The sequence below is a fragment of the Ictalurus punctatus genome, chromosome 23 (assembly GCF_001660625.3).
Source record: "Ictalurus punctatus breed USDA103 chromosome 23, Coco_2.0, whole genome shotgun sequence".
In the NCBI taxonomy this organism is placed as follows: Eukaryota; Metazoa; Chordata; class Actinopteri; order Siluriformes; family Ictaluridae; genus Ictalurus; species Ictalurus punctatus.
Window position 1 is genome coordinate 5,938,648 of NC_030438.2, and position 26,353 is coordinate 5,965,000.

Genomic DNA, 26,353 nt, shown 5'->3' on the forward strand with positions numbered 1-26,353 from the left:
CTGGAGAGAGAGAGAGAGAGAGAGAGAGAGAGAGAGGTTGTCAATAAGTATAAGAAGTAGAAAAAGAGGTATAAGAAGAAGTATAAGAAGTATAAGTAGAAAAAAAGAAGAAAAAGGAGAAGAAGAAGAAATAAGAAGAATAAGAGGAAGAAAAATAAGAATAAGAAGGAGAAGAAATATAGGAAGAAAAAGAGTATTAATAATAATAATAATAATAAGCAGAAGAAGAAGAGTAATAATAATAAGAAGCGGAAGAAGAAGAAGAAGAAGAAGATGAAGAGGAAGGAATATAGGTAAACTGAGTGCCGAATAGGGGTGTAATGATTCACTCTGGTCTCGATTCAATCCAATTTGATTATCAGAAAATTGGAATGATGAAAAATGATGGCTCCTTTTTCAGTTCAATATAATAAACAATGCAAAACGATGTGTGTTTTAGTCTCTGGAAAACTAAATAAATGTGAAAACTGCTACAACCCGAGGTTTATTAATGTAAACAAAATGAACCACAGGTTCACCATACCTGAAAAATAAATAAACATGTTTAAATATACATGCCCAAAAAAACTTCCCGGTAATGAGACGGGAATCTCATACGCTCTCTCTTTCGGTGTGTGCTGAATGCGCGTTGTATTGATGTCACATGACGCGTCTCGGCTCGAACCTGCGGCAATTAAAAAAAATTTAACTGCAAGCTCCTCTGAATATTGCAGAGTCTGCTTGATTTTGCACGCACGTCTGCGGTCGCAAAACCGCAAAATCCTGTAGGGACTGAAATGCAGGATTTTAAACTCTATGAGATGCGCAGATCGGGACCTCTGGTGTTCAAACAGTGCAACTGCATCACGATGAATTAATAATTAATAGAACGCTGATATTGCACATTTCCATGATGCATTGCGTTACGGTGTATCGTTACACTCCAAGTACGGACATACCTTCAGTGCTTGGCCCCCTAACAATGAGAGCAAAAGATACAATTACAACAGTATCAGGAGAGTAATGGCAAAAGGACAACAACAAAAAAAGGAAAAACACACACACACTGGTGAGGAGCAGCAGCACAGGTACGCACAGCGTTCCACCAACCGGAAGCGGAAATCCAGACTAAACAATTTCCGTACATCCTCTACGTGTCTTATCGAGTTCCTACTCATTAATCAGTAAATCAGACTCAGAGTACGAAGAAGCGATTCTCGACCAGAGCCAAATGAGGCTCCACAAGAACTGGAAATTGATCTAGCTTGAATGAGCGCTGCAGTAAGGTTAACCTCATAAAAGTTACTTTTAGGCCATGTATTTTGTTTATTTTATATTTAATTAAAAACAGTAAAAATGTGAAAATGAATACTTATGTACAATTTTTTCCAATGAAGGTCCTATGAAGCTGCAACGAAGAGCACACGAGCCTTTACACACACCGCACGTTAGCTGTCGCGTGATTGTAGGGACACTCGGCTTAGGACCGAGAATTGGCTGTTAATAAATTCTGATCTAGAAATTTGGATGAGATATAGTAAGAACATTTCTGTTTTGAGCATGTATTGCAACACGCTTACCCCGGTGCTGTCGTTGCCAACCGCGTTGCAGCCTGCCAGGCAGGGGTTAAAGTAGGTGATGCCGTCAGAGCCGCAGACTGGCGCATACTCGTTAATCTTACAGCCACAGTTCACGTTGCAGCTGCCCGTCAGGTTCCTGTGAGTCAGCGTCAGAGTTGGCCTGGAGAACGAGGAGAGGGGAAGAAAAAAGAAAAAAAAAAAGAGAGAGGGACTGCGAGTCAGTAGAGATGAGAGGCAATTTCACATCGAGCTTACTGTCCCTCCAGCTGACTTCACCATATATCTGGAGCAGATCCAGAGGTTCAACATAGCGAGTGGAAACTGGCCAAAATGAGAAATTAGCACTCCACTGTGTGGACCTCCTTAACGTAAGAGGGGAGGCGGGGGGGAAAAAAGAAAAAAAAGAAAAAAACCCAGGATGGGGTGTGTTGTAGAAAAATAATCAACAATAAAGTTTTCCAATTTTTATTAAACCACAGCAATTGGGCAAGAATTATTGTTTGTAATTATTAAAAGAACAACATGATGTACTTTTTTTTTTTTTTTATCCATTCATAGTAATGGAACGACCGACAAGTTAGTTCCTGTTGTCACTTGCGTTATAGCAGCTATAAACAGTCAGTCCCATACATATTACTTATGCGTAATTACCCTGTGTAAGGTTGTTACTATAGTAACGATAACACGTTAGCATGAGCACATTTATAGAAAACCTGTGATTTGCTTGTACTATCGAAAATCTCAAATCATCAGACCATTCAGCAGTGCGGTGGTATGAACACACAACAGCAGACTGTTTCTTCTATTTATCAGTCCCTCCAGGATTTCAAGCAAAAACCACGCAAACCTGTTCAAAATCAAATCACGCGACATCGAGACGCACGTTCAGCCAAAGCCCTCTTCGATTCACGTGCGTCGAACGAGTACAGCTAAAAGGTCTCGCTTAGACTAAACGATTTCATGCAATCGCAAATTCGACAATTCAAGTAGCGCAAAAATCTCTGAAAATTGCATTTTTATTTCTTTTCTTACTTAAAAAGCTGCAGCAGCAAAAATAAATAAATAAATAAATAAAAAATCCAAGCTTTTTTGGCCGCAACGATCTCAAAAAAAAATAAAAAAATCTGAAATCCTGTACTGTTTAACAGAGCGTGCCGTCTCCAGGCCCTTTTTGAGACCGAGTGTTTATAGGTGATTACTCAGGCTTCAGTAGATAGCTACCTTCAAGGTCAACAGTGGTTAAAGCATTTCAAAGCAGAACATAAATGACTCAACATTTTACCACTTCTACCACCCAAGGATCCTTTAGTTCTTTCTTCACCGTAGCGAAATTTCCTTCGTACCTTTGCTAAGTCGACGTGCCGAAGCGAACACAAAGAGCCGTAATATACGGCTGACTACAAAGCTATTTTAGATCTTGCCCCGGACTCGACGGCTGCAATCCTCCACCTCGGATTACACGGCACACACTGATGTCACCAGATGCTTCACTATATACGAACGACAGATAGCTGTGAACGCAGCGTTCCAGTCAAAGCACAATGACTCAGTGTGACAGAATTGGCTGTAATTTAGCTCTAACGTTCACCCCGTGACCTTGGGTAAAAAGGCGGGCCCTTTTTTCTCTTCTTAAATAAAAGCGAGTTGTGAAGTGTCTTCTTTAAAGTGTTGACATTCCACAACTGCGTCCCAGAGGCTCAGTCCTTTCTCATGGAAGGGCCTCACAAGTTCCTGTTACGTCTTCCGCAAACAAACACACACACACATCTACGACCCGACCTGGCGCCTCTCTTCCTCCACCTCCGAGCAGCTGTGTGTGGAATTTCATAGTTTGTTCCTCGTTTCTCTAATCCCGCTGTTGCTATTTGATCATTTCTCTACCATGTTACCTTGCTGATGGCACGTGCGGTACGTTCCTGTACACACAAATCACCTTGTCCTACATTCTCACCACATCAATTTGCGTAAACCCATCTGCCACACTGCGACACTGCTAACCGATTCAACCCGTTTAAAAAAAAAAAAAAAAAAAAAAAAAAAAAAAAAAAAAAAAAAAAAAAAAAGTCATGTTTTACCAAAGAAAACGGCCTGCACCTGCATCCTGTACACACGAAAGTGCAACCTTTTGAGCAGCGTGTACTCGGTAACCTCACAGCGCTCTGAACGTCCTTGGTGCACTGCTGACGTCCAGACTTTAGAACTCTTCATGATGAGGTTTATAGGTGAAATAAAAAGAAGATTTAATCCCGAGATGCGATCGAATGTGGCGAATTGGACGACATAAAAAGGGACAATAACGTGCCGCTAAGTAAAAATAAATCCGTCTCGAGCGCTGAAGCTGCACACAATCCTGAAACGCTTGCAGTATTTGTTTATTTATTTATCTATCCAACGCTGACATTTTCCTTGAGCTTTGTCATCTCGGGCGATTTATTACCGCCACGGAATCTTTACATTGAAACGGATCGGTACCATCGTTTCAGTCCGAGTACGGGCTTCTTCTCACTCGTCAATAACCTACTTAGTATCGCGCAATCACGGGCATCATGGAAGATTTCATTTAGCTGTGTGTGTGTTGGTAGCTCCCGTGTGCTCCTGTCACGATCTCCTCAGTACGTTATCGTGACGACGCAACACGGGATCACATGGTATTTTTAACAAGGACGTGCACATGAGCATCGTATTGATGCATCCTCCTAGTTAGTAACAGGCCTTACCCTGTGGTATATGGGATGTTGATGCCCCCTAGATTAATGCTCTCACAACCCACGATGAAGAGCGTTGAAAAGCACAGCAGGGACACTCCGCTGCAGATCATCGCCAGCTTGGCCGACTCACGAGCGCCGAGCTTCAGCTTCTTGATGATGTAGCCGCCCAGCACGATGCCCACGCCAGCACTGGGTACGATAATCACACCTGAAACAGAAGAAAAGTATTTCTGCGTTCCTTCTTCTAAAACGTCATCAGATCCCACACCGATCGTTTAGAGATTCAAAAACACTTTTTATTTATTTTTTTATACAGTATGTGAGCGTTTAACAGACACACAGTTCACAGAGAGAAGCTTCAGGTTTCAGCAGTAAGCTGACTGAATGTATTATGAAAGTCAAAGCTGACTCCTAGAACGGGGAGGTCACTGTACAGATCTGCACGGCTGCCTCGCAGCCTGCTCCTGCCCGAGCTCATCATCTGTCAGATGTATGACGGGCGCAGAGGGAGCGCAGGGCAACAGCTGTGCCACTCTGGATTATCGTTTCCACGTTCCACATTGTCTCCCTCTTTATCACGCACGCAGGCAAGCTCAAAAACAGAGGAGTTACATCATCACTCGGCTGAGCTTCCGATCGTCTGAGGAACGTGGGGATCGCACGCGCGGTCGGGCTTCGCTAGGCTACAGCACGCACACGCTCACACGCTCGCACGCTCTCGCGTTCTCACAAGGTGGTAAAAATATGCACCGATGAGACAACTTCGACCCTTTCCACACCCTTCTGGTTAAAATTAGCTACAAGTGTGCTCTCAAACGCAGCTCCTGGTGATAGAGAGAGGGTGGAAAGATCGTCACACTCTTCGAGAAACTCTTCAAGATCGGGGCAGGGTGTTATGCGAAACTCCGCAGAAGTTCTCGGCACAGCTGCTACAGGAGTTCAAAGCACTTTAAAAACAACCGGGATTAGTCTTTCCCTCTCAGTGCACAAATCATATAAAGAGAGACAAGAAAAGGCTGATAAACTGTACAGAAGACAGTACAATAATATGTCAGAGTATATAATATAATAGAATATATACTGAACTTGCCTCAAGCTCCCAAAAAATATGTATATAACTTTGTTAAATACGTGTACGCGACAATTAATGGCACCCCTATGCATTCATACGAGTTCAAAAAATTTGAAGTATATTGCCATTGATATTTGACATTATTTTAGTACACATGGGTGACGAGGAACAGGAAATTGTTCAACCGTGACTTCCTGTTTCACAGGGGTATAAATATGAGGTAACACAGACCAAACTCTCTTAGTCATTCAAAACAATGGGTAAGACCAAGGAATATAGCTGATGCTGTTCAAACATATAGTTTGACACGTATCAAACCATTTTGCTGTGATTAACGTGATAATTAAAGGGCTAGGACTAATCGTTGTCGAATATATTGGGGACTGTACTAGATTCCCGTTAGATTTATTTTAATACGCGGCATCTTCTCAGCCATAAAGCTTCATACGGGTCTTTTTCATTTTTCCAAGTTTTAACTTGCCTCTTGCTTCGTAATATATTTGACAACATTATTAAATAAATAAATAAATGAATGAATAAATAAAGCTATTTCCGTCTTCAGTCCGTATATTCGATCGCTGATTGTTTTGAGCAAGCGCTTAACTTTAAAGGTGGTGCTCAAGACACTATTGAAAAAGGCAGTTTTGATGCACCTACAGAAGAATCTGCTGTGAACTACGCATTCAAGTCCATTCGCAGACTCTGAATGCGGCGCTCAGAAAATTCAGTCGAGCGGCTGCGTAACCCGACTCCGAATACATCGAACGTCCCCCGCACGTAGCACCTAATACTTAAATCAGTTTAAAATCCGGAGATTCGACGTTTTCTTTCTTTCCATAAACCCTGTGAAAGCCATTTTGAAGAGGCATTCTTCAACTCCGCCGTACAACCCTGGGATTTCCTGTACTAATGGATCGGATAACATTTTGAACATTAATGAGAATTTAATAATCCGTTCCCAAACTATGAGACTGCTATCTGAGAAGGCATCCCCCAGGATAACACCATAACAACATTTCAGATAAAGACACACTAGCCATAGAATCCAAACCATCAATTTTGACCTCTCGGTAAATCCTAATAACACACAGACAAGTGGTATGTTGAAGAGGTGAGTGAGTGAGACGCTGGCACCTTTATCCATGTTCATTCTTGTTTTTCCTACCACAGACACTGCATATGGTCTGGATGGTAAGGCTGAACTACACTATACGGCTATCAACCAACCAATCCAATCAAATCTCTCACAATCACATGAAATCTGAATCTAAACAATCTAGATCAATTAAATTCAAATTCAATTAACAAAAGGATTTTTTGGACATGTGCTCTAATCAGACTACATTCACTTTGAAGTGCTTGGGCTTCACAATTTTAGATATTTTGTGACGAGGAAAACAAAGCCAACATGATGGCAAATGTAGAACCATATACTGTATACATACACTGAAGAACCTCACATTGCTGGAGTATCCGCAAGGAACGCATCAGAAATAACACCATCCTCCATTCTCTTTCATTCTTGCTGGTGCTGAACATGGGACGGTTTAAACCTCTTATCGACATAAAAGAAGCAGCCCTCACTTCATGTCCACCTAAAGAGAGCAATGCAGCGGCGCTTTAGTTTCTTATTCCGTCTCTCACGTCCCCGTCTATATACTCAGCTTCCGAAAGATTCAACTTTCACGCTAATAGCACCATCAGCTCGTCGTCTCATAGATCTGTAACTAGCTAACTAGAGTCGAGTCGATGGCGTAACTCGGAGCAACCGCTTCGTATTGCAGCATTGCATTCTGGGATTTTTGAGTGTTGGATTTCTCATCAACATGACATTGAAGGTTTCTGGGAACATGCGAGAAAACAAGCTCTTGCTCTTCTGTTTATAGGCGCTAACAGTGAAGTTAAGGCTGTTGTCACTTTCTTTAAGATCTCTGAAATCTTTTCTCCCATTTATTACCATTGTAACTGCCTTAGCAATAACAAAAGGTCCCTTTGCGACTCCGTCAGTGCTGAAGACGACCTCGAACTTCTCACGGGGACTAAAGGAAATACAGCACCGAACAACAAATTAGCAGCAGAATCACTTAACACATCGATACTGTATTTCAGAGAACGACTGGATATTTAATGCTTTTCAGGAGGGTGTATTTCTTTAAGTGTGCACCAAGCATTTCAGGGATGTAGCAAAGTGGATGAAAAGAAAGTTACCACATTTGCTACAGGCGGCACAAGCCGTGATTGAAGCTGCCATTTGAGCACCTGCTCTGCATCATGCACATCATCGGGCTTCCAATGCTCCATCACAGTCAGTTCGTTTGCATGGACGACAATAATCCGATATTAACCCGGTTTAAGACGATACTCTGATTAAGAATCTAGCATGTAAACAGCGATTATTGATGACTTTAATCCAACTAAATTCATACTCGAAGTAAACACAAATGGAATTAAGACGTGTGGAGTATTCCTGTTTCAGTCGCATTATCGACGTGTATTACAGACATGTACACACTTTAATCACACTATTAACGCCGTGTGGGATTTTCACAGCATTATGCGACACGACGTGTACACACACGGCAAACGAAGAGAGCACGGCTGCGTTCAAAACCGCGTACTTACTTACTACAGTATATATTAGGTGAAATACATGTATTTCCGTTACTAAATAGACGGTAAGTACACGGTTTGGGACGCAGCCCATGGCTTCAAGCAGTCGTCAAATTTGCACGTACTGCATGACAAATAATTAACTGCGCTTGAAGCGTTCGTAAAATTAAAAATAAAAACACCCAAAACTGTATACGGTACCATAACGAAGACGAACTGAATGTACATACAACTCTAGAGGGACGTCGGACGGCGTGGCGCGGGGACGTAATGACGTGTGCCGTTAATCGATCTATGTTCTATGACATGTAAAACGGGAACATGAAAGGAATATTCTAAATGCAACTCATGTAAACACCTTAATCAGAATATTGTCTTATTCAGAATAAGGCCAATAATTAGATTACTGCTGTCAGTGTAAACGTACTCACTGTCTACAAAACAGCACGTTTCCTAACACCAGAGCCAAATACTGAAGAAATATTCGGTTACATTAAACAGTCCTGAGACTGAAATAAATGTCTACACGGACAGGAAACTATACATTACTGAGTGTTTGACCTTGGTATTGGATCACATCCAGCTCTCACTGAAGAGACCCTGAGAGGCAGAATTAATCTGTGACCTCTCCACTGCTACCTGGCCACTCACCAAGTCTGAGTGAGAAAGCATCTGTGCTTGTTCGTTAAGTCACAGCCATATGTCAAGGCCTGATAAACATGGAGGGATTTACTTAAAGCTCTTTAGATAATAAAATAGAAAGTGAAATGAACAGAGCAAGCTTTTTAATCGTGTCTGGGCCATTTTGGAAGGAAAGTGAGCGACTAGCTACGATTCCGGACAGGGGTTTGTCAGGAAAAAAAAAAAATCACTTTTTATTTTTTTTAATTCAACAGCAATCTGCTCTGCCTACACAGGCTCGAGTGGAAAGCACCATAAAAATAAACTCCTCACACCTATGCATCTGCTCGCGCCTGCACGATTATCCGACGTGTAAATCAGCATGCTGTGGAGGCACCCGAGTCGTGAGCATGCGGGGTCTGCGACGGAACGAGGTGAAAAAGTGGAGAATTTAAATGAAAAATAAACAGCACAGAGTAATTTAACTGGCAATGCCAACGGATGTACTACCTGTGTAAATGCTGGCGTTGGAGGCGGGGATCCCGAACTGCGACTCGATGAATTTGGGGATGAAGGTGATGAAAGCGGTGACGATGGCGCTCTCGGCCGTGTAGGAGAGACTCACGAACAAGAAGGTCATGTTGCTCAGGATCCTCACGGCCGCCTTGGGGAGCTCTGCGAGAGAAACACGAGCGTCAGGGATTCTGTTGAGCCTCATTAGATGAATCTATAGAGCAGAGCTGTAATCAGTTCCCTCGTGTCCCCTTGCGCTCGCATTTCATCTTTTCTGCATCGCAGAATTTCCGCTGGAATGCAGGAGACTAAGAAAGTGGATTTTAGAAAGGGATCTGTAATAAAGATGCTGGATTAGTTAACAGTGCAGACACACAGGAGCAGGCAGGTTATAAGCTGGATTTAAAAATGGGATTCATGTTTAAAGCCCAAACACGGTTATAACACATCGTAGCGGTTCTAGGATTACAAATCTCCTCGACAGCAGCGGTGCTGCTTCGTCGCTCCGGGTATATTAAACATGTTTAGGAGCGCATCGTTGTAGCGGTCGACGAGCTCGCTTAGCAATTAGCATGTATGGGCCTTCCTGTTACCATGGTAATGCGCAGGAGTTTCATTTGTTCTTGAATCATAGATCGGCATCACACGAGTGCATTGCCTCTCTGAACACTTTACCTGGTAATTAATTTTTTTTTTTAAGCCAGCATGTACGTCAGATACACAGAATTAGCTCTTGAGGTTGTGCACATGCAAGTCAAGTGGGCAGAGGATGCTGTAGGCTGAACTGAAAACGCTTTTACAGGAAAGTTGAGGCTTTTCTGCTCCAATAGTGGTAATGAGGTGTGATGGTAGTAAACGTATGTGAGAAAAAAAGTAGTGTTTACTGAAACACAGCCGACTGCAGGCTAATAATTGTGTTTTGGAGGTGTTTCAAAATAATTACAGTGGGGCAGGAGCAAGACAAAAGCATGGAGGAAAAAAAAAAAAAAAACCCAGATAAACGTACATGAAATTCGTTTCTTCACATATCCAAGCTTGTTAGGAAGTTGGGGAGAGTGCAGGGTCAGCCCTGGAGCAGGGAGGGTTAAGGACCTTGTTCCCGGGCCCAACAGTGGCAATTTGGCGGTGCTGGGGTTTGAACCTGATGAACAACCCAGCACCTGAACCGTTGAGCCTCTACTGCCCTGTATTTACTGTTAAGTGTTTAAAATGGATAAACCCTTTGACAAAATGACACAAAAAAGAATGTGTTTTTATACATTTCATGAACACAATTCCATACACTAACCCTAATTTGCATATTCAAGACTATATGGTCTGTTAACGAGCGCTCAATAGTTCACTTGTTTTCTCAAAGTCAAACTACAAGAGACAAATATTGGTCGCTTACATCATTTCTACTTATATCTTTTTACCTCAGATCACCAATTTATCTCCTTTCTTTAGGGCCCTTTTCAAAGTGGCTGCACCGACAGAAAAGAAAGCGCTAACACAGGAGCAGAGAACCGTGTCGTGTGCTTCAGTGATGCGAAGGCGGCCTCCTGGGAGCTCATTTAGAGGAAAAGCGGGCGACCCGTTTCGCTCCCGGATAACACGGCTGCTATTTCTCCGAGAACGTCCCTTCCTACGAGAACTTCCTTCAATTTGGGGGAAACCTCTGCATTACTGCACGGCATATAACGCTTCTAGATTTCTGATGCCAATCCGAAGGAACCTTCTGTACCTAAAGTAGAGACGAGTCTCATCGGCTCAACCTCGTAAGAAACAAAGACTTACCTTTGATGTCCTTCCCAAAGCCCATGGAAGAGGTCACCGTTTGACCTTTGCTGTTGGATTTCTCCTTCATGACGTCATCTTCGCTGGCTGTGTCATCATCAGTCCCGAGCTTTTTCTTCTTCTTTTTGTGGCGAGGGGGTAGTTTCTTGGGGAAGGTGAACATGGGGAAAATGACCAGCAGCATGGCGATGGCGCACAGCAAAAAGCCGCTCCACCTGAAGACAAAAGACAGGAGCTAACCTCTATATTTGCCCCTTATTTTGCTCAGGGATATAAAATGCAAAATCTTACCAGTTGCCTACAAAGCGAGGGTCACTCTGGTCAATATTAACTATAGTTTTGGGATCCACATAAAAGCCGATGAGGACTCCTCCTAGGAGATACCCAGCCGCAGGACCCAGAGCGCCCATCACATACATGATAGCTGTGAACACACACAATTACCATTCAGCCCTTTTATCCACCATAATAATCCTAATTAAGGCTTCCAATTTTCTTCCCACTTCAGCTAATAACCAAGTTACTCAGTGATTTGCTCATGCATTAATTGGCTAACCATTAACATAAAGACCGTCTTTTAGATCTATATAAACTCACTCTCTCTATATAAAGCAGCGCTATATAAAACCAACTAATTAAGCACTGTGCCCTTTAAATTGATATTATGTTTTTAACTGGGGGAAAAACAAAAAAAACAAAAACAGGGTTGGTTTGGTGCTTCTAGGAAAGAGTGTGCACATGCCCTGTCGTGACTTTTTCTGCACAAAAAGTAATTACAGCTGTAAAGCAATGTGGCTGGAGAAGCAGGTCCTTAAGTAAGCAGCCAATCAAAAGGCAGGAGGAAAGCAGCAACCATACACCTGCTCATTAGTTATTATAAGACAGATGGTTAGATATAAACCCCACAAATATAGATTTAGCAACGTCTAATTATTCACCGTTGCTGCACACCCTTTAGGACCTAATGCTCGCCTTCTCCACTGTTGACCGAGCCTTTTCTGTGGACAGCCCCACGCGGCCACCCTAAATATTTCCACTTCATAAAATCCCAGTTTTGCCCAAGTCTCACCCTTATTCACCATATGATCATACTGAACAACTTTCCAAAACAGTTGTCCTTTAGTCTTCTACGCCGCCGTAATGATCAGTACATACAGGATCTCACCGAGTTTTTTTGGGATTGTTGCGGCCAAAATTTTGCCGCGACATTTTTTCCCCAAAATTTGTGGCGTTTTTGTGCGGAAATCGCAATTGCACAAAATTGACGGTTATTGGCAAGTGAGAGCTTTAAGCTGTACTCATGTTCGATGCACATGAGGAGGGCTTAATGCGCGTGGTGATGAGGTCACATAATGCATCTTGGCCCAAATCTGCGGAAAATCTGCTATAATTTCGAAAAATTGCACGCTCTTCCAAATATTGTAGCGTTTGCTTGATTTTGCTAATAAAAAACTTCCGCGATCACAAAAATCACAAAATCCTGGAGGGACTGAATGATTTATAATCCCATTGTCTGGTGACACCCAGGAGAATACAGGTTCCCTTTTGAGTCCGGTTCTTCTCCAGGTTTCTTCCTCATGCCGTCGCAGAGTTTCACCTCACCACTGTCGACTCTTGATCGTTCGTCAGGGATCTAAATCTACATCCAAATTGTCTATTGTTAAAAACTCTATATGAATAAAATGTAACTAAACAGCAAATAACAGAACAACGAGCTCATATTTCAAGTACCGATTACGCTGCATGGTGGAAAGTCAGTGTGCAGAAATGTCACAAAGAAAGACGCCTCTGGCGATTTTTGAAGCCGATACAGCGATAATGTTGCCGTGTCCGACATCAGTTACGCAACATCAAATTCGCTTACAGCAGTTCGAGCAGGTCAGCGCTGAATCTGTTAAGATCCTGCAATCGATCATCGGAACGACACGGAGAGTAAAAGTGTTCGGAAACGCGATTCAGTCCGATATGAACGTGCACGTCATAAATCAGAAGCCAATCAATCTACCAGAAGACGCAAGTACTCTGTCCATCATTTTTCTCAAAGCTAAACAACAAAAATCCCATGCTAGGCTTAAAGCCCATTTCTTTCCATTAAGCTACAAGACAGTTCATTAAAAATAAAAAATAAAAATCTCTCTTTAATAAGCTCCATTTCCTTTAATTATCAACATATTTTCAGTAATGTTGTCGGTATAGTGTTCATACACCCTGTCAGTTACCTTAGCCTCACTGGGAGTCAGAAATATGAATGAAATTAACGCTTTGAGTAACTGTTAATATGTTTTATTTCAAATACTACCTTAAAAGGTATTTTTAGTGGATCCCAGAGCTATGAATTGGCAACTGCACGGTACCATGCTGCTGGTATTGAAAGGTGCGGTTTGTATTTTTAAAAAGTGATTCTAGACCTATAATAGTCTTACAATATTAAACGTACATTCGAAAAATGGTGATTCAACACTGTGACAGAAAAATGTAAACTAGTGGGATCTCAATAGCTTCTTTGATTCAGGGCTCTGTTGACATTTTTTCTGGCCCTGAAATTAGCTCTGCATGTTTTCTTCAAACCCAGTAGTAGTTGTGGAGAAAAACTATATAGGACAAGCTGTTCTTAGTTCTTTCAAGGTTTATATAAATTTATACACCTGAAAAATATATATAAATTTATAGACTTAAAAGCCTGAAAACACAAACATGACTTGCACCCTATACTACCATCCGATGAATCTGGCTAGTTTGATCAGTTCTACCTTTCCAGTTAAAAAGGCCATCCTCTACACATGTGCAACTTCAACAGAGGTATATCAGTGCTTTCACTGCTATAACGAATCATCCTCCAGGCAGCAGAGGGTGCTAAAAAAACGACAAACCACCACTTTAAAATTGAATAAAAGATCGTCATCTGTTACCACAGGATGTGTTAATGTTTCGGTCATTAAAACCCAGTGCCCATATGACTATGTGCATGAACACTAATGAGTGCATGAATGATTTCTTTTCAGTCCTGCACTTCTGGACAAAAAGCATAAAAATTCCAGCAGACTTGCAATATTTAATCAAGAAGCCAAGGCAGACAGCTCTGTCCATCGACCACACTTCTGGGGAGATCCTCAACAGAGCAAGTAGCAGGTAGAATTCCCAAATCCACTTTCGGTCTTTATTTGATCACATGCAATAGACGCTGCGTGACCGCTCTACTTTGTTGAACTCTTTCACCCTCCCACTGCACCCTGGTACTTCAAAGTCCGGTAAGCTGAAACTCTGACACCCGGTCAGATTTTTCATGAAACAGCCTGAAAACGTTGCTTTGTGCCGCCAGCCCAGAGTCACAAACATCGCTTTCTTTGCACAAACGTTCATTATATTTCACTCACTCCAGGCTGTTTATGATAAAACACAGGGGTCTTGCATTGATTTGACAACATGCATGGGTACATACGGTATATACAATATACCAGAGCTGGACCGCTGGGTCATTTCATTAACGCTTCCATGTTAATCTAATTTATTGAGAACAAGCTGAGATAATGAGTATTCGTAAGAGCAAAGTGGTCACTGGAGGTTTTCTTTACTTAACATCTCGAATGACTGTGAGGGAGCAAAGACACTGCAGTCGTCTGTGAGAATGTTTATTCCACATAACGAACTCGACACCCGAAGGTGTAAAAGCACAGTAGCAATTTTAACTGAAGGTTTGATTATATGATGAACAGATTTTCATTACAGCAACAGACAGAAAGCTATAAAGTGAGCAAGAAGATAGAGAGAGAGAGAGAGAGAGAGAGAGAGAGAGAGAGAGAGAGAAAGAACGAAAGAATGGTCTACTGCAGAGATGTTTATTGATTAAACCAGGCAGTATAGAGCTTTGGGGAGAATTTTGCGGCCTCGTAAAATGTTACAAATCTCCAACACAATTTGGAAAGTCTCAGACCCTTGTACAAAATTTGTATTTAAAAAAAATATATACTCAAAACACAGACAGTTTATCTCCAGGGCTAAGCTACAAGTGCACGATTAAATGAAGTGTAATATTTTCAACAAATGACAGTTTCCATATCGGTTCTTTTTTGAACACCACTGTTAATAAAAGTCTAGGCAGCTGAAACGTGCTACTCATACACCCCATCATAATTACAGTGGGGGAAATAAGTGTTGAACGAGTCAACATTTTTTTTCTTTTCCCCCTCAGTAAACATATTTTCAATGAGGTTATTCACATGAAATTTTCACCAGACATCAGTATTAACTCAAGAAATCCACACATATAAAGAATTCACAACATTAATGTCCATAAATAAAGGTTATATGTGTAATAAAGTAGAATGACACGGGAAAAAAAAGTATTGTACACGCTAAGAAAAAGCAGTTCTCCAAGGCAAGGAATCAGCCGAAACCCATAAGTAATTATACCTCCTATCTATGCAAATTAAAATCAGCTGGGTTAGTAAATTGAATTAAATTAAATTGACTTAAATTTATTTTACTAAAGGGACTTGTATGGTGGACAGACCACATAATCCAGGTTTAATACTAAACAGATTAATAAAACACGCTATTTATTAAAAGAACAGCTTTTCCGGTGAAGTTTTCTCTCAGAAGACATTTATTTAACAGTTATTGAAATCTCTAGTGTCCGAGACTGGAGTTTCCAGCGTCAGCACTTTGTAAGTTTTCTGCCACATCACCACCCTTTCGTCGAGTGTTTTGAGATTAAAGCATGTCCAGTCATGATTATTACTTCTTTACATAAAGGTACTACTTGCTTCAGTTCATCACGATAATACCATTCTACCTGAATAAAACAAAGAAAAGGTCATATAGCTGAAGTTTCTTCAAAGTGTCCTGCTGTTTGGCTTTGCTCCAGAGCCTGGGCTAGCGTACACACCCTCAGGAAGGGTGGAAGAGGCACTGAAGTGAAAAATATGCTGGCTATGCAGCATTGGATCGTCATAATCAACCACCGTCCCTACTAGGGCTCATGCTGTGAATCCTAAATGAGCATCTATCTAGACGCTTTACACAAAAGACCTTCTCAACAGACCAAGGGACACGTGAAATTAACGACTAAGGTCGGGTGTTGCAAAGGCATTGCTTTATAGAGCAGGAATTAATGAAACCTGCAGTGCAAGTTATGACTATGAGGGGGAAAACCCCCCCCAAAAAACAACAACATTCCCCAGAGGGTCCAACAGTGAAGCATAGCGGAGTAGAAGCTCCATTTAATAGCACGAGAAGGAGTGTGATTTTTATCCACAGGACGATGAAACTAAGGCTTCTACAAGATGTCAGCACACCCTTACATATGATCATTGGTTAAACAATATATATCACTTTACACTCGAGATAACATGTCCCCATTTGGAAAGCATTACAAGAACAGCTTTTCTACCAATGTTCAGAATTTTGGGTAAATTTGTGTATCCTTCTCAGAAACATCTATCCAGTAAAGTTTGGAATAGACGGCAGACAGGTGAAGCGCAGAGAAAAGAACACATTTACAAAGAGAAATATAATATTAGGGTAGCACAGCTCCAGGCTTTACAGGGTTTCGATCCTCCAGTTGAAGCTCGGGTTACGGTCTGTCTTTCTCAAAAAAATGGCGGAAGCTAGACTGGCTATGATAAATTGCCCCTCTGTGTGAATGAGCTTGTGAAATGTGTGTGCATGGATCCTTGTAACGGCCTACCATCCCATCCAGGTTGTACTCCTGCCTCAACCCAGTATTCCTAGAACCCTGTTCAGGATAAAGCTGTTATTCGCAATTAATGTCAAAAACTGTTGCAAACATGCAGGAGGTAGGTGCATGTGCAAGATCCTCCATTTGTGCAGAAATCTCACAGATCCAGGCATAAGCACGTCAGTCTGGATGGATATCTCGTGCACTGCAAAGAAAATCACTTGGTGCTGCTGCCTGGATAGATGATTTATACTCAAGGGTGGATTATTCTCCCAATGACACCGTAAGAGGCTGGTTAATGACACACGCTGTAGTTATCCAGGCATCCACAAAGGACTATGAAAGCACCTTCATGCATAATAAATGTGGGTCCATGAATATAAAAATAATTATGAGAAACTGATGAATTGCTTACATTTTAGCTCAAAGAAAGGACTCTAGAGTCCATGGTTCTAGATGTAATTAATGTCGAAGAAGGACTAAAAGCATACCAATAAAATCCCTCAATGTCCTCGGAGACTACAAACTCTACCTTGTGGTATGTTCATTTCAGGACATCTTTCTTTCTGAAATGTCTTTTGCCTGAAACACGGGCAGTAAAATACAGATGAAAGTTACATAATCCTACCGCAGGCTCTGAAAACACACCACGTCCGAAATACCGGAACGCCTTAAACCGTTATGACAAAATACAAGGCTATTGGTTGTACAAATTTCAGAAGACTAAAATGTAACTTGTGATTGGGGGGGGGGAGCAGGATTTTACTATTAAACATACTACTCCACCCTAGACATACATTAGATAGCTATGTATTACTTACAAACAAAGGTATCATACTGGTATGTTACAGCAAGTTGCCCAAAACAAGAATGTCTGTTTGCAGATCAATTCAACTATGTGACCTTCCCGAGAGGCAGTGGTCTGTGAAACAGGGAACAACTGTATTGTCCTGTCCACTTGCTGACACAGCAGTGTCTTCTTCCGACCTTATATCTTTCCCACAGCATAGTCTGATGCAGCATTCCCCACAAAAATGTTCGTCACATGATTCCAGTCTAATCCGGTCAGAGATTCGGACACAGCTTTTTTTTTTTTTTTTTTTTTTTTTTTGAGTCCTACATCCCTTGTGTGGAGATCTATCCACTTAGATACTTTAATTTACAGGCTAGCTGATCCATGAACATAAATACTCCAACTTTGGAAACCTCTGGAGATCTACCTTCCTGAAGACTTTAGCTCCAACCATAATCGTGACCACCTGACCATCTAATCACTGCCTTAACAAGATATTGATCAACTAAAACAATTGTGTTAGATTTTGGTTGGAGATGAAACCTGAAGGAACGTAGATATTCAGGAAGAGGGTTGGTGACCACTGCTCTACAACAATCCAATAAGGTACGGAAAAAGCAACTCTGAAGTGTCTATTGAACACATGGATTTGCTTCCCTTTGACAACGCTCACGGTTTTGGGAAGCAGTGAAATTAATATGGCACCCAGAACAGAGGAACTTGGGGAACTCGACAGAGTTAGACAGATGAGAAATCTTCCCTAAGACCACATTCAGCAGTCAGGAGTCAGATGTCGCTAATAGATTCTCACATTAGTAAGCTTCACCTGAGGCATGAGAGCACAGAAAGCTCTGACCATTTCAGAGAGGAGTTTGTTTCCCCCAAGCAGGTGTGACTTTGAGGCTAATGAGTTGCACAGTGGGCACTGGGGCCTCCCAGTCCAAAGAGCTACAGTGATCCATCAGACAAAGACAGCAGAGTAGCTGACAGAAGCGAGACAGAGAATGACAGAAAGCGATACCGCTTACTGATTTCCATAGCTAACTCAGTTCTCGTATTTTGAAAGTCAACATACTTAACTAAAGCAACAGGACTTTGGGGCAGTGATGGCTTGACGGTTAAGGCTCTGGGTTACTGATTGAAAGGTCGGGGGTTCAAACCCCTGTGCATCCAAGCTGCCATTGTTGGGCACTCCAGGGGCGCTGTATCATGGCTGACCCTGCGCTCTGACCCCAACCCACTGGTATGCTAGGGTATGCGCAGAAAAGAATTTCACCGTGCTCTAATATAGAGGTGACCAGTAATGACTTTAGAAGGGCACCATATATAAGAACACATGCCAGACAAGAGCACATGTTGGGGATTAGTATTATACTTAATACAGTGGTATTGGAAGCGGTCCAGACAACTAATCCTTGGTCTTCTTATTAACATTGGTGTTGTAGTCCATATCAGGTGTTGACGCTATCCATGCTTGGCTCTGCAACCTAATGTCACTTTACTTCCTGTTTCAAGTTTCAAGATGCCATGGAAAGGGTGATTATAGTCATCGATATATAAAACCAGACTAGAGCATGGTCTAAAGCTCACCTTTGTGAAGCAAATGCTTGCACTGAGAACACTGCGAAAAGCCCAGGGTCTTGTGGGGGCTTGAGCGGCTAAAACTACTCTGATACAAGAACAGCTTCTTTCACAGCACAGTAAACAATCTTTGTAATTTTTATAACTCGGTATCAAACAAGATTGCATAAATTTTCACTAATAATGTGTTTTGTAATTTCTAATTTCTTAAAGCAATTGCTAACAAAAGCATCCAGAAACACAGTAAAAACACAAAGGATGTTCCTGGTGCTTGGGACCCCTTGACTCACTCTCCAAAAATTCTCCCCTCAAAAACACATTGCACCGTAGCAAGGGCCAAAATGTCCCCAGGAGACACACTTCAGCATTACTGTCATCTGTATGTAGCTACTGAAAATGTACAGACCAAAATAACCACAAGATGAGACTCACAGCTAAAGGTGAAACCCCAAAAAAAGACATACAATGATCTTCTCTAGAGTGAAAAAGAGTAAACTTCCGTTAAACATCTGCAAATCTCTTTGTATTCACAGATCATACGTTATAATGCATTAACACAGCTCAAAGAAGCTCTCTTGTTTTATGACTAAAGGCAGTTCAGACAAAACCCCCTTAACAATTAAGTCTTTGTCTAGTTTGGCATCTCATTACATTCAGTCATGTCTTGGCCCTGCTGACCTAATTACCCCATCGGAATGCTTTTACACCGTGATATAGGCTTTCAAGCTAACTGCTACTTTAGCTGACACGGCTGCTTGTGCACCAACCGGAGGTAGGTTCTTGGGGGATTTTTTTGGGGTTTTTTTTTTTAGATAAACATCAGGCAATCAAGATTCTCTTAGGTCATTTTCACACTTTACGTTTTTTTCCCCAAAGAGTATTCTTGAAAATGGTGGTTGGGGCTCGCTTTAACCGAACCCTGGTCTGCCTGGTGTGCAAGCCATCCACCATCACACACTTTGTAACGTGATTAGTCATCTTGCCGCACTACTTCCTACGTGTGATGTACGGAAATGCACAGCCGATCCACAATTCGAACTAAATTCCCCAATGTGAAAGCAAACCTGAGATTATTAGCAGAATCTATCCTGTGTGCAGACTCGAGCATTTGGACCAACCTTTAAAAAAAAAAAAAAATAAAAAAAAAATAATAAAATAAAAAAAAAACTCTGCGTTCTGATGATTAATTATTTAAGCAAGAATGATGTTATACTGAATACTGGTACGGTTGTGATTCAGCTGTAGCCATGAAGCCATAAGCAGAGTACCGTAGCTAATCACAGCCATGCCGAAATTCAGTATGATTCCGAGTGCGATATTTCTTTTATTCAACAAGAAATTAATATCGAGTAACTGACATGTCGGACACAATACGGCCAAACGTCCTGTTTAGTTTTGCTCCTATAGTGGAAACAGATCCCGAAGAAGCTACACTCACTTCTTAGCCTGTCGACTAGCTGGCTAGCTAGCTAACAAGGAAAGTTGTTTCCAGTCAAATTTGGCTTCACGTCTTCCTTTCCACTTTCATCTGAACAGCTTTCATATTTTAAGTCAAAAGTTATAAATAAAAATATATCGTTTGTCATGTCAGCTGACAATGTCGCTAATGCTACTGTAGCAACCGTTTTGAACTAGGAACGAAGTGGTAATTTTACGTGACGAGCGGCGTGATACACAAAGTGAAATGTTCCAGTGCGATTATAGTAAATATAAGCGTTCTTGGACCACCAAGAGCTCAACCAATCAGATCAGTGGACCGGAACTATCTGGTATATAATCAATGTTATATAGCGCTTTTTTAACCTTAGCGATTCTACATTTACACACTAACGGTAGCCGAGCTACCGTGCAAGGCACCGGCTTGCCATCGGGAGCAACTTGGGGTTCGGCGGGGTTCAGTGTCTTGCCCAAGGACACTTCAGCATGTGGAGTCACGTGGGCCGGGAATCGAACCGCCAACCCAACGTTTAGCGGACGACCCACTCTACCACTTGAGCCACAGCCGCCCATTATTAAATGAATAAATGCAAACGTCTGAAGATGTTTGATCGAGAAATTAAAGCCCCCTGCATCCTTTTTGGAAACAGGAAAACCCTCAACGACATGAAACATTCATGACTACAACAGTTCCAAACACACTGAAGTGACTCTCTGCCAAAGAGTGAATAAATCACAAAAACACGAACTTATTTAAAATACTATTGCTGGTGCTGCTAGAGAAATAAATTAGTCCTATGAACGGCTGTACTAAAAGACAATCAGCATTTCCGTAGTTTAATGGAGGCACCAAAGGAGTCGTAAATAACAAGTATTAAGCTGAGAAATGTTCTACATTTTACAGTACATAGTACATTTCTCCTGAATCCTGATGCCTCAAAACTGCTTTAACCTGCTAATTAAATTATGACTATACAATATATTAAATATCTACTTAAGTGTTCCTTGGTGGAAAGAGAAAAAAAATATCATTTCTAAAAGAGAAATCAGCAATCCGGATTTCACTGATCCACTCCCACGCTGCAATTCCCAGTCTCATTGTGCTGAGACCTGCTCTTCAGGGGTTCTCTTAATGTAATGCTGACTCCATTCACTATTTTTGCTGATCCCAACGCCAACACATAGAATTCCATCCAACGCTGACAGCAACTTCCGGCGTAAATCTAAAAAAGCTAGACACTGACATGAAGTCCCTCTCAGGACTGAGCACAGCAAATGAGTCAGCAATCACAAAAAGTGGTTTGCACCTACAGAGGATTGCAGACTACTTTGAGAATTAGGAGGCAAGCAATTTTTGTCAAGGTTGTCTTTTTTGAAGTAATATTCTTGCTTTTTGAGGTTCCTCAAGGCGCTCTTATATATCAGTCCTCATAGACTCATAGCAAAAACCAGAGCACAGCCCATAATAACGTATGGTTCCTATAGTGTCTTGTCGGATTATATCGCGTATCTAATGGTAACACTTCCCCAGTTCAATCCCTCAGTGGAAGTACATTTTCTGGGATCTACTATCTAAAAATCCCTTTTCTTGCTGTATATAAAACATAATATTAAAGGGGTGATGACTCTATATTATTTAAGGAATAAAACATTTGGGGAAGTGCTTTTATAAGAAAAATCAACGATGGGGTGGTGTGATGTGGCCCAGCGTGAAGAGGAGTTACTACCACGAAGTCGATTATTTTCCAATAACAGCACATCGCAAAATGTCTTATTACTCTTATACCACAGGAACAATTAATCAAAGCACGTTTCATGACGAAATGTTAGAATGGCTTTTACATTATACATGTCAAGGTAAGCATTTGAGATTTTTAGAAGGCATCATGCCAACATGCTTCACAACCAAGTGCTACTGGTAACATTTTATAGAGCATGTCGCAAAAGTTAACACTTAACAAAATGTCTTCCAACATTTTTCATACTTAGATTATATTATATCTAATTTTTTACAGATAGCCTTTAAGAACGCCTTCGAAATTCAAACTTCAACAAATTCAAAAAGACTGGAAGTGTCGCGGATCAACCGAGGAGTGGACGTCCACGAACAGCGTACCTCCTTCAACAATACTACAACACCAATGCAAACATGGTCTTTCTTTCCATTTCCACTAGGTAAGGACAAATGGAAACGAAAGACCCAGTCTCACGACATCACCAAGCAACACTTCTTTGTTTACTGTCAGTTTTTGAGCAAACCCAGTGTGTGACACACATCATATTTGTCGTGATATCGGTCATCCATATTTACCATTAACTATATAATCAAGACCAAAAAACTTTTACAGAATAACAATAACATGGTAAATTACCACTACGGTTAGAAAGCTGTGGCATTCAATGACATCAGGACTGAAAGCGACTAGCTTTCTGGAGCCCAAAAGTAAAAATGAGGGGAAAATCTCCAGAAAATGAGTGATATGAACCATACTCAGTCATGTTAAAGTGGACCTGAAAGAGAACTAGCCGCAAATGCTTTTGGTATTCACAATACAAGTGGACTCAAAATGGACTCTCGTGATGCAATCATTCGCTGAAATCCTGTGATTTGGATGAAAAACCATCCAAAAGCAGAACCATCAAAAGCTACATCATGCTCCATGCTATAGAGCTACTAACGCTGTAGCTCAAGTGAGTGGATGGGGTAGATAAAATGCCTGCATACACTACATATTACACACGTACTTTATACTATTAATATTATATAGTAACTATTGATTCCGTCACTGACCGCAATACTATTATTACTGCTACCTAACAACTTCAGCTTTACATAAGAGTTGCTAGCAACATAGTGGCGTGATTAGCTTTCATCCGTCATGCTGCTACCCAACATGCTGACCTTATTGTGGTCAAAAGCTGGTGCAATTCACATAGAGCAAGCCTCAGAGGTGGTCTGTTTGTGATGAATTTTCCACTCGCTTTGTTCATTGTGAAAACAACGTGGTCTCAGTCCGCTTCACATTCTGACTTCTAGACGTTTCCGCTGGGTCATACGGTCCACCCTACCTTTCGAGTGCACATTAACGGGATTAAGTATGGTTCATTAAAAAGAACTAGACGTGAAAACACCCAGAGTTCATTTAATGTGTTCAGATATGGACAAAAAATGTCATCAAGACTACTTTGAGTACTGAAAACACCCTTACAGAAGATGAAACTAGAAAAGATGCTATTGATTTCAGGAATTTTCAACAGACGCAAATAATGAAAGCAAATCCACGTCGCTGGAGTGGATTCTTGGTCTCTAAAGACTGGATTTTTTCTCCACTTGCACCCAAGCGTCTGCTTGATCCAGTACTACAGAGGGGCACTGGCTTCCTGCTAATCCAGACGAGTGTATTGGGGGCGGAGAAGTGCGCTGCAAGGTCACTCACTACCTCACACTGAGGAAAAAGGCCCTCTTTTTACAATCCAGAATCCCAAGATACAGCAAAACCTTCTGACCTGCATCTGCCAGATCCAGCTTCCCATCTCCAAACAAATGGTGATACCCTTGTGCCCTGTTTGTGTCTTTGATTAATTGCTTAAAACAACAATTCAGTCTCATCAACAAAAAATCTCGCAACAAAAAATCTCGTCACATTAACCAGAAACTGGAAAGCCGTCCTATGCTGGAAAACGTAAACCTATACCTTTACCTCTGTTACAAAAGCACTCACACTGGAGACTCCTTCCAAAAATACTGAATAAATCTCCTCACAGAAAATACCACAAGAAGGTTTACACAGGGTTTTATATTAGATTAACAGGAGCTTCAGCTGATAGGTTGTTGCTATGGAAACAATAACATATTTGAACAAGTGCATTAATATGAACCTGTGATTTGCCTTGTAGTCAGGAACTACTGTCAGAGCTGCAGTTAGAGAAAACTCAAATCAACACTTACTGACCAATCAGATTCGAGAGTTCGGCAGAGCTGTGGTTATAAAATGCGTTTAGCTTAGGCAAGTGATTAGTCAAAGCACAGATTTGCCCTTAGGAACTCATTAAATTGAGCTCACACAGAACGGACTTTCACTGCTTGAGAGAAGAAACTGGGCCACTGTTTTATGATCATTACAGAAAAACTATGGCTATGGTAATGAAGTCCAATTGTTGTGCTATTTTTCACAGCCCCAACAAGCAAGCTAGAAATGTTCCAGTTTGGACTCAAACTTAGAAAAGAAGGAAAAGCAAACCTAGCCATAAAAACACCATAAAGGTACCTTTTAAAAATTGTATGATTGAGACTCTGATCCTGTAACCCCACTTGTGACAAATGTGAGCTAGTTTACTAGCAGTTCGTGGGCTAGCTAACTTTGCTAATGTTAATTATTAGCAAAGCCTTTGCAAATTACTGATACGCTGACACGTTTAGCTACTGTGAAGTAAATACATTCACTTAGAATATAATAATCCGAGTCAAGGTTCCAATATAAACTGTAACAAAGGCGAGTTCAATTACCAGCCTGCTAGCGAACTTATCCAAGATCAGCGACGAACAAAATGGTTAACCTGGTATATTTTGAGAGTTTTGACTACTGCTGAATAAAACCAGTGAGAATGCAGTGTAAGACTGAGATACTGAAATCCCACTTGTGACTGTGGAATATTTGCAAGCTTGTTTACAAGCAGTTAGCTAGCAGAGCTTATCGAACCGAAGACTAGCCACAGGACTAGAGACAACAGGCCAGAAAGGAAGCTTTCACAGACTTTTTATAGTCACGTTAGTTGTTTAGTACCTTTGCAAGCAAGGAATTTTAGATCACTGGACCTTCATAAATTTTAGTTGACTACATGGAACCCCATCATGTCTACCCCTCCCGGCATTTTTAATGAGGGTAAATGCAAGTGTCATTTATTGGGAAGTTAAAAAAAAAAAAAAAAAAAAAAATTTTCAAATAATATTGTAATTGTTTAAAACATGATAACCAAGAACATGACCCTCTGATCTACATTCACTTAATGGAATTAGTGATGGAATTCCATTACAAAGCAGAACCGTTAAGAAAACCCCACTAATCCCTTTGTACTCCCGCACGGCCACTCGCTCCCTCCGTTGCCTCAGGCAGCGAGTTGTTCTCTCAGGCTAATCTTATTCACAGGGTCAATTCCTGTCACCTGACTACAGAAGAATAGAGCCATCCAAGTTAGGACAGATGCAACAGAGCCACAGTAACGCTAAAGAGAATAGTACTGGAACCGGAAGCCGTTTGCTTGGGATGCAAGACTTGATCTTTCGTTATCAGCTCTTAAAACGGTTGCACAAATTCTTCACACGCCAGCTGGATGTGAAAATGGGACGAAAAACAAAGAACAAGAGGACAGCTGCTTCCCTTAGACTAAAACCAGAAAGCGTAAAATTGCTATAACTCCGCAAGAAGCTGTGAATGGTTTGGTTTTTGTTTTTCAAAGTTATAACAATTAAGTGGTTATTGGTTGCAAAGATGAACCATAAAAATCTGTTGTACAGGACAAATAATACTCTATTAACAGTGATGCACGAACATAACATGCTACTTGCTAATGCATTTCCCATTTTCGGGGACTATTTAGTACACATCTAAATAATGTACTTAGACAAATGGATAGTGCCCTAAATCTATTTTCCATTACATCTGGCTTCACCAATATTCTTACTGAAAAGCCTCTGATATGTGATTAAACAAAAGACTCCACACGTGCTTTAGTTTTTGCCATAAGAAAATGATAAACTGTTCATTTAAAATGTTACACTTTATACGTACATAATGGTGAAACATCTGAAAACCTGTGAAAAATGAAGGATATATATATATATATATATATATATATATATATATATATATATATATATATATATATATATATATATATATATATATAAATGCGTCTTCTACTCATTTTTCTGCGAGTCTCATTCTTGCAAGGTTGCCTCATTCAGACCGATGTTTCTCCATCGGGTTTCGTGTCAAGAGATGTTAT

At 41.0% G+C, this 26,353-nt stretch overlaps 1 protein-coding gene across 3 annotated transcripts in view; it reads right to left on the bottom strand.

Annotated features, from left to right (window-relative positions):
• The window catches only part of LOC108256392 (solute carrier organic anion transporter family member 5A1), a 45,730-nt gene that overhangs the window by 6,737 nt on the left and 12,640 nt on the right, over window positions 1-26,353 (bottom strand). For all 3 annotated transcript variants that reach the window (XM_053674978.1, XM_017453213.3, XM_017453212.3), the window contains 5 exons: window positions 11,151-11,283; window positions 10,860-11,074; window positions 9,081-9,245; window positions 4,277-4,475; window positions 1,560-1,719 (listed from right to left, as the gene is read on the bottom strand). In XM_053674978.1, the coding sequence (XP_053530953.1) occupies window positions 1,560-1,719; window positions 4,277-4,475; window positions 9,081-9,245; window positions 10,860-11,074; window positions 11,151-11,283 (872 nt within the window). The remainder of the gene's footprint in view (window positions 1-1,559; window positions 1,720-4,276; window positions 4,476-9,080; window positions 9,246-10,859; window positions 11,075-11,150; window positions 11,284-26,353) is intronic.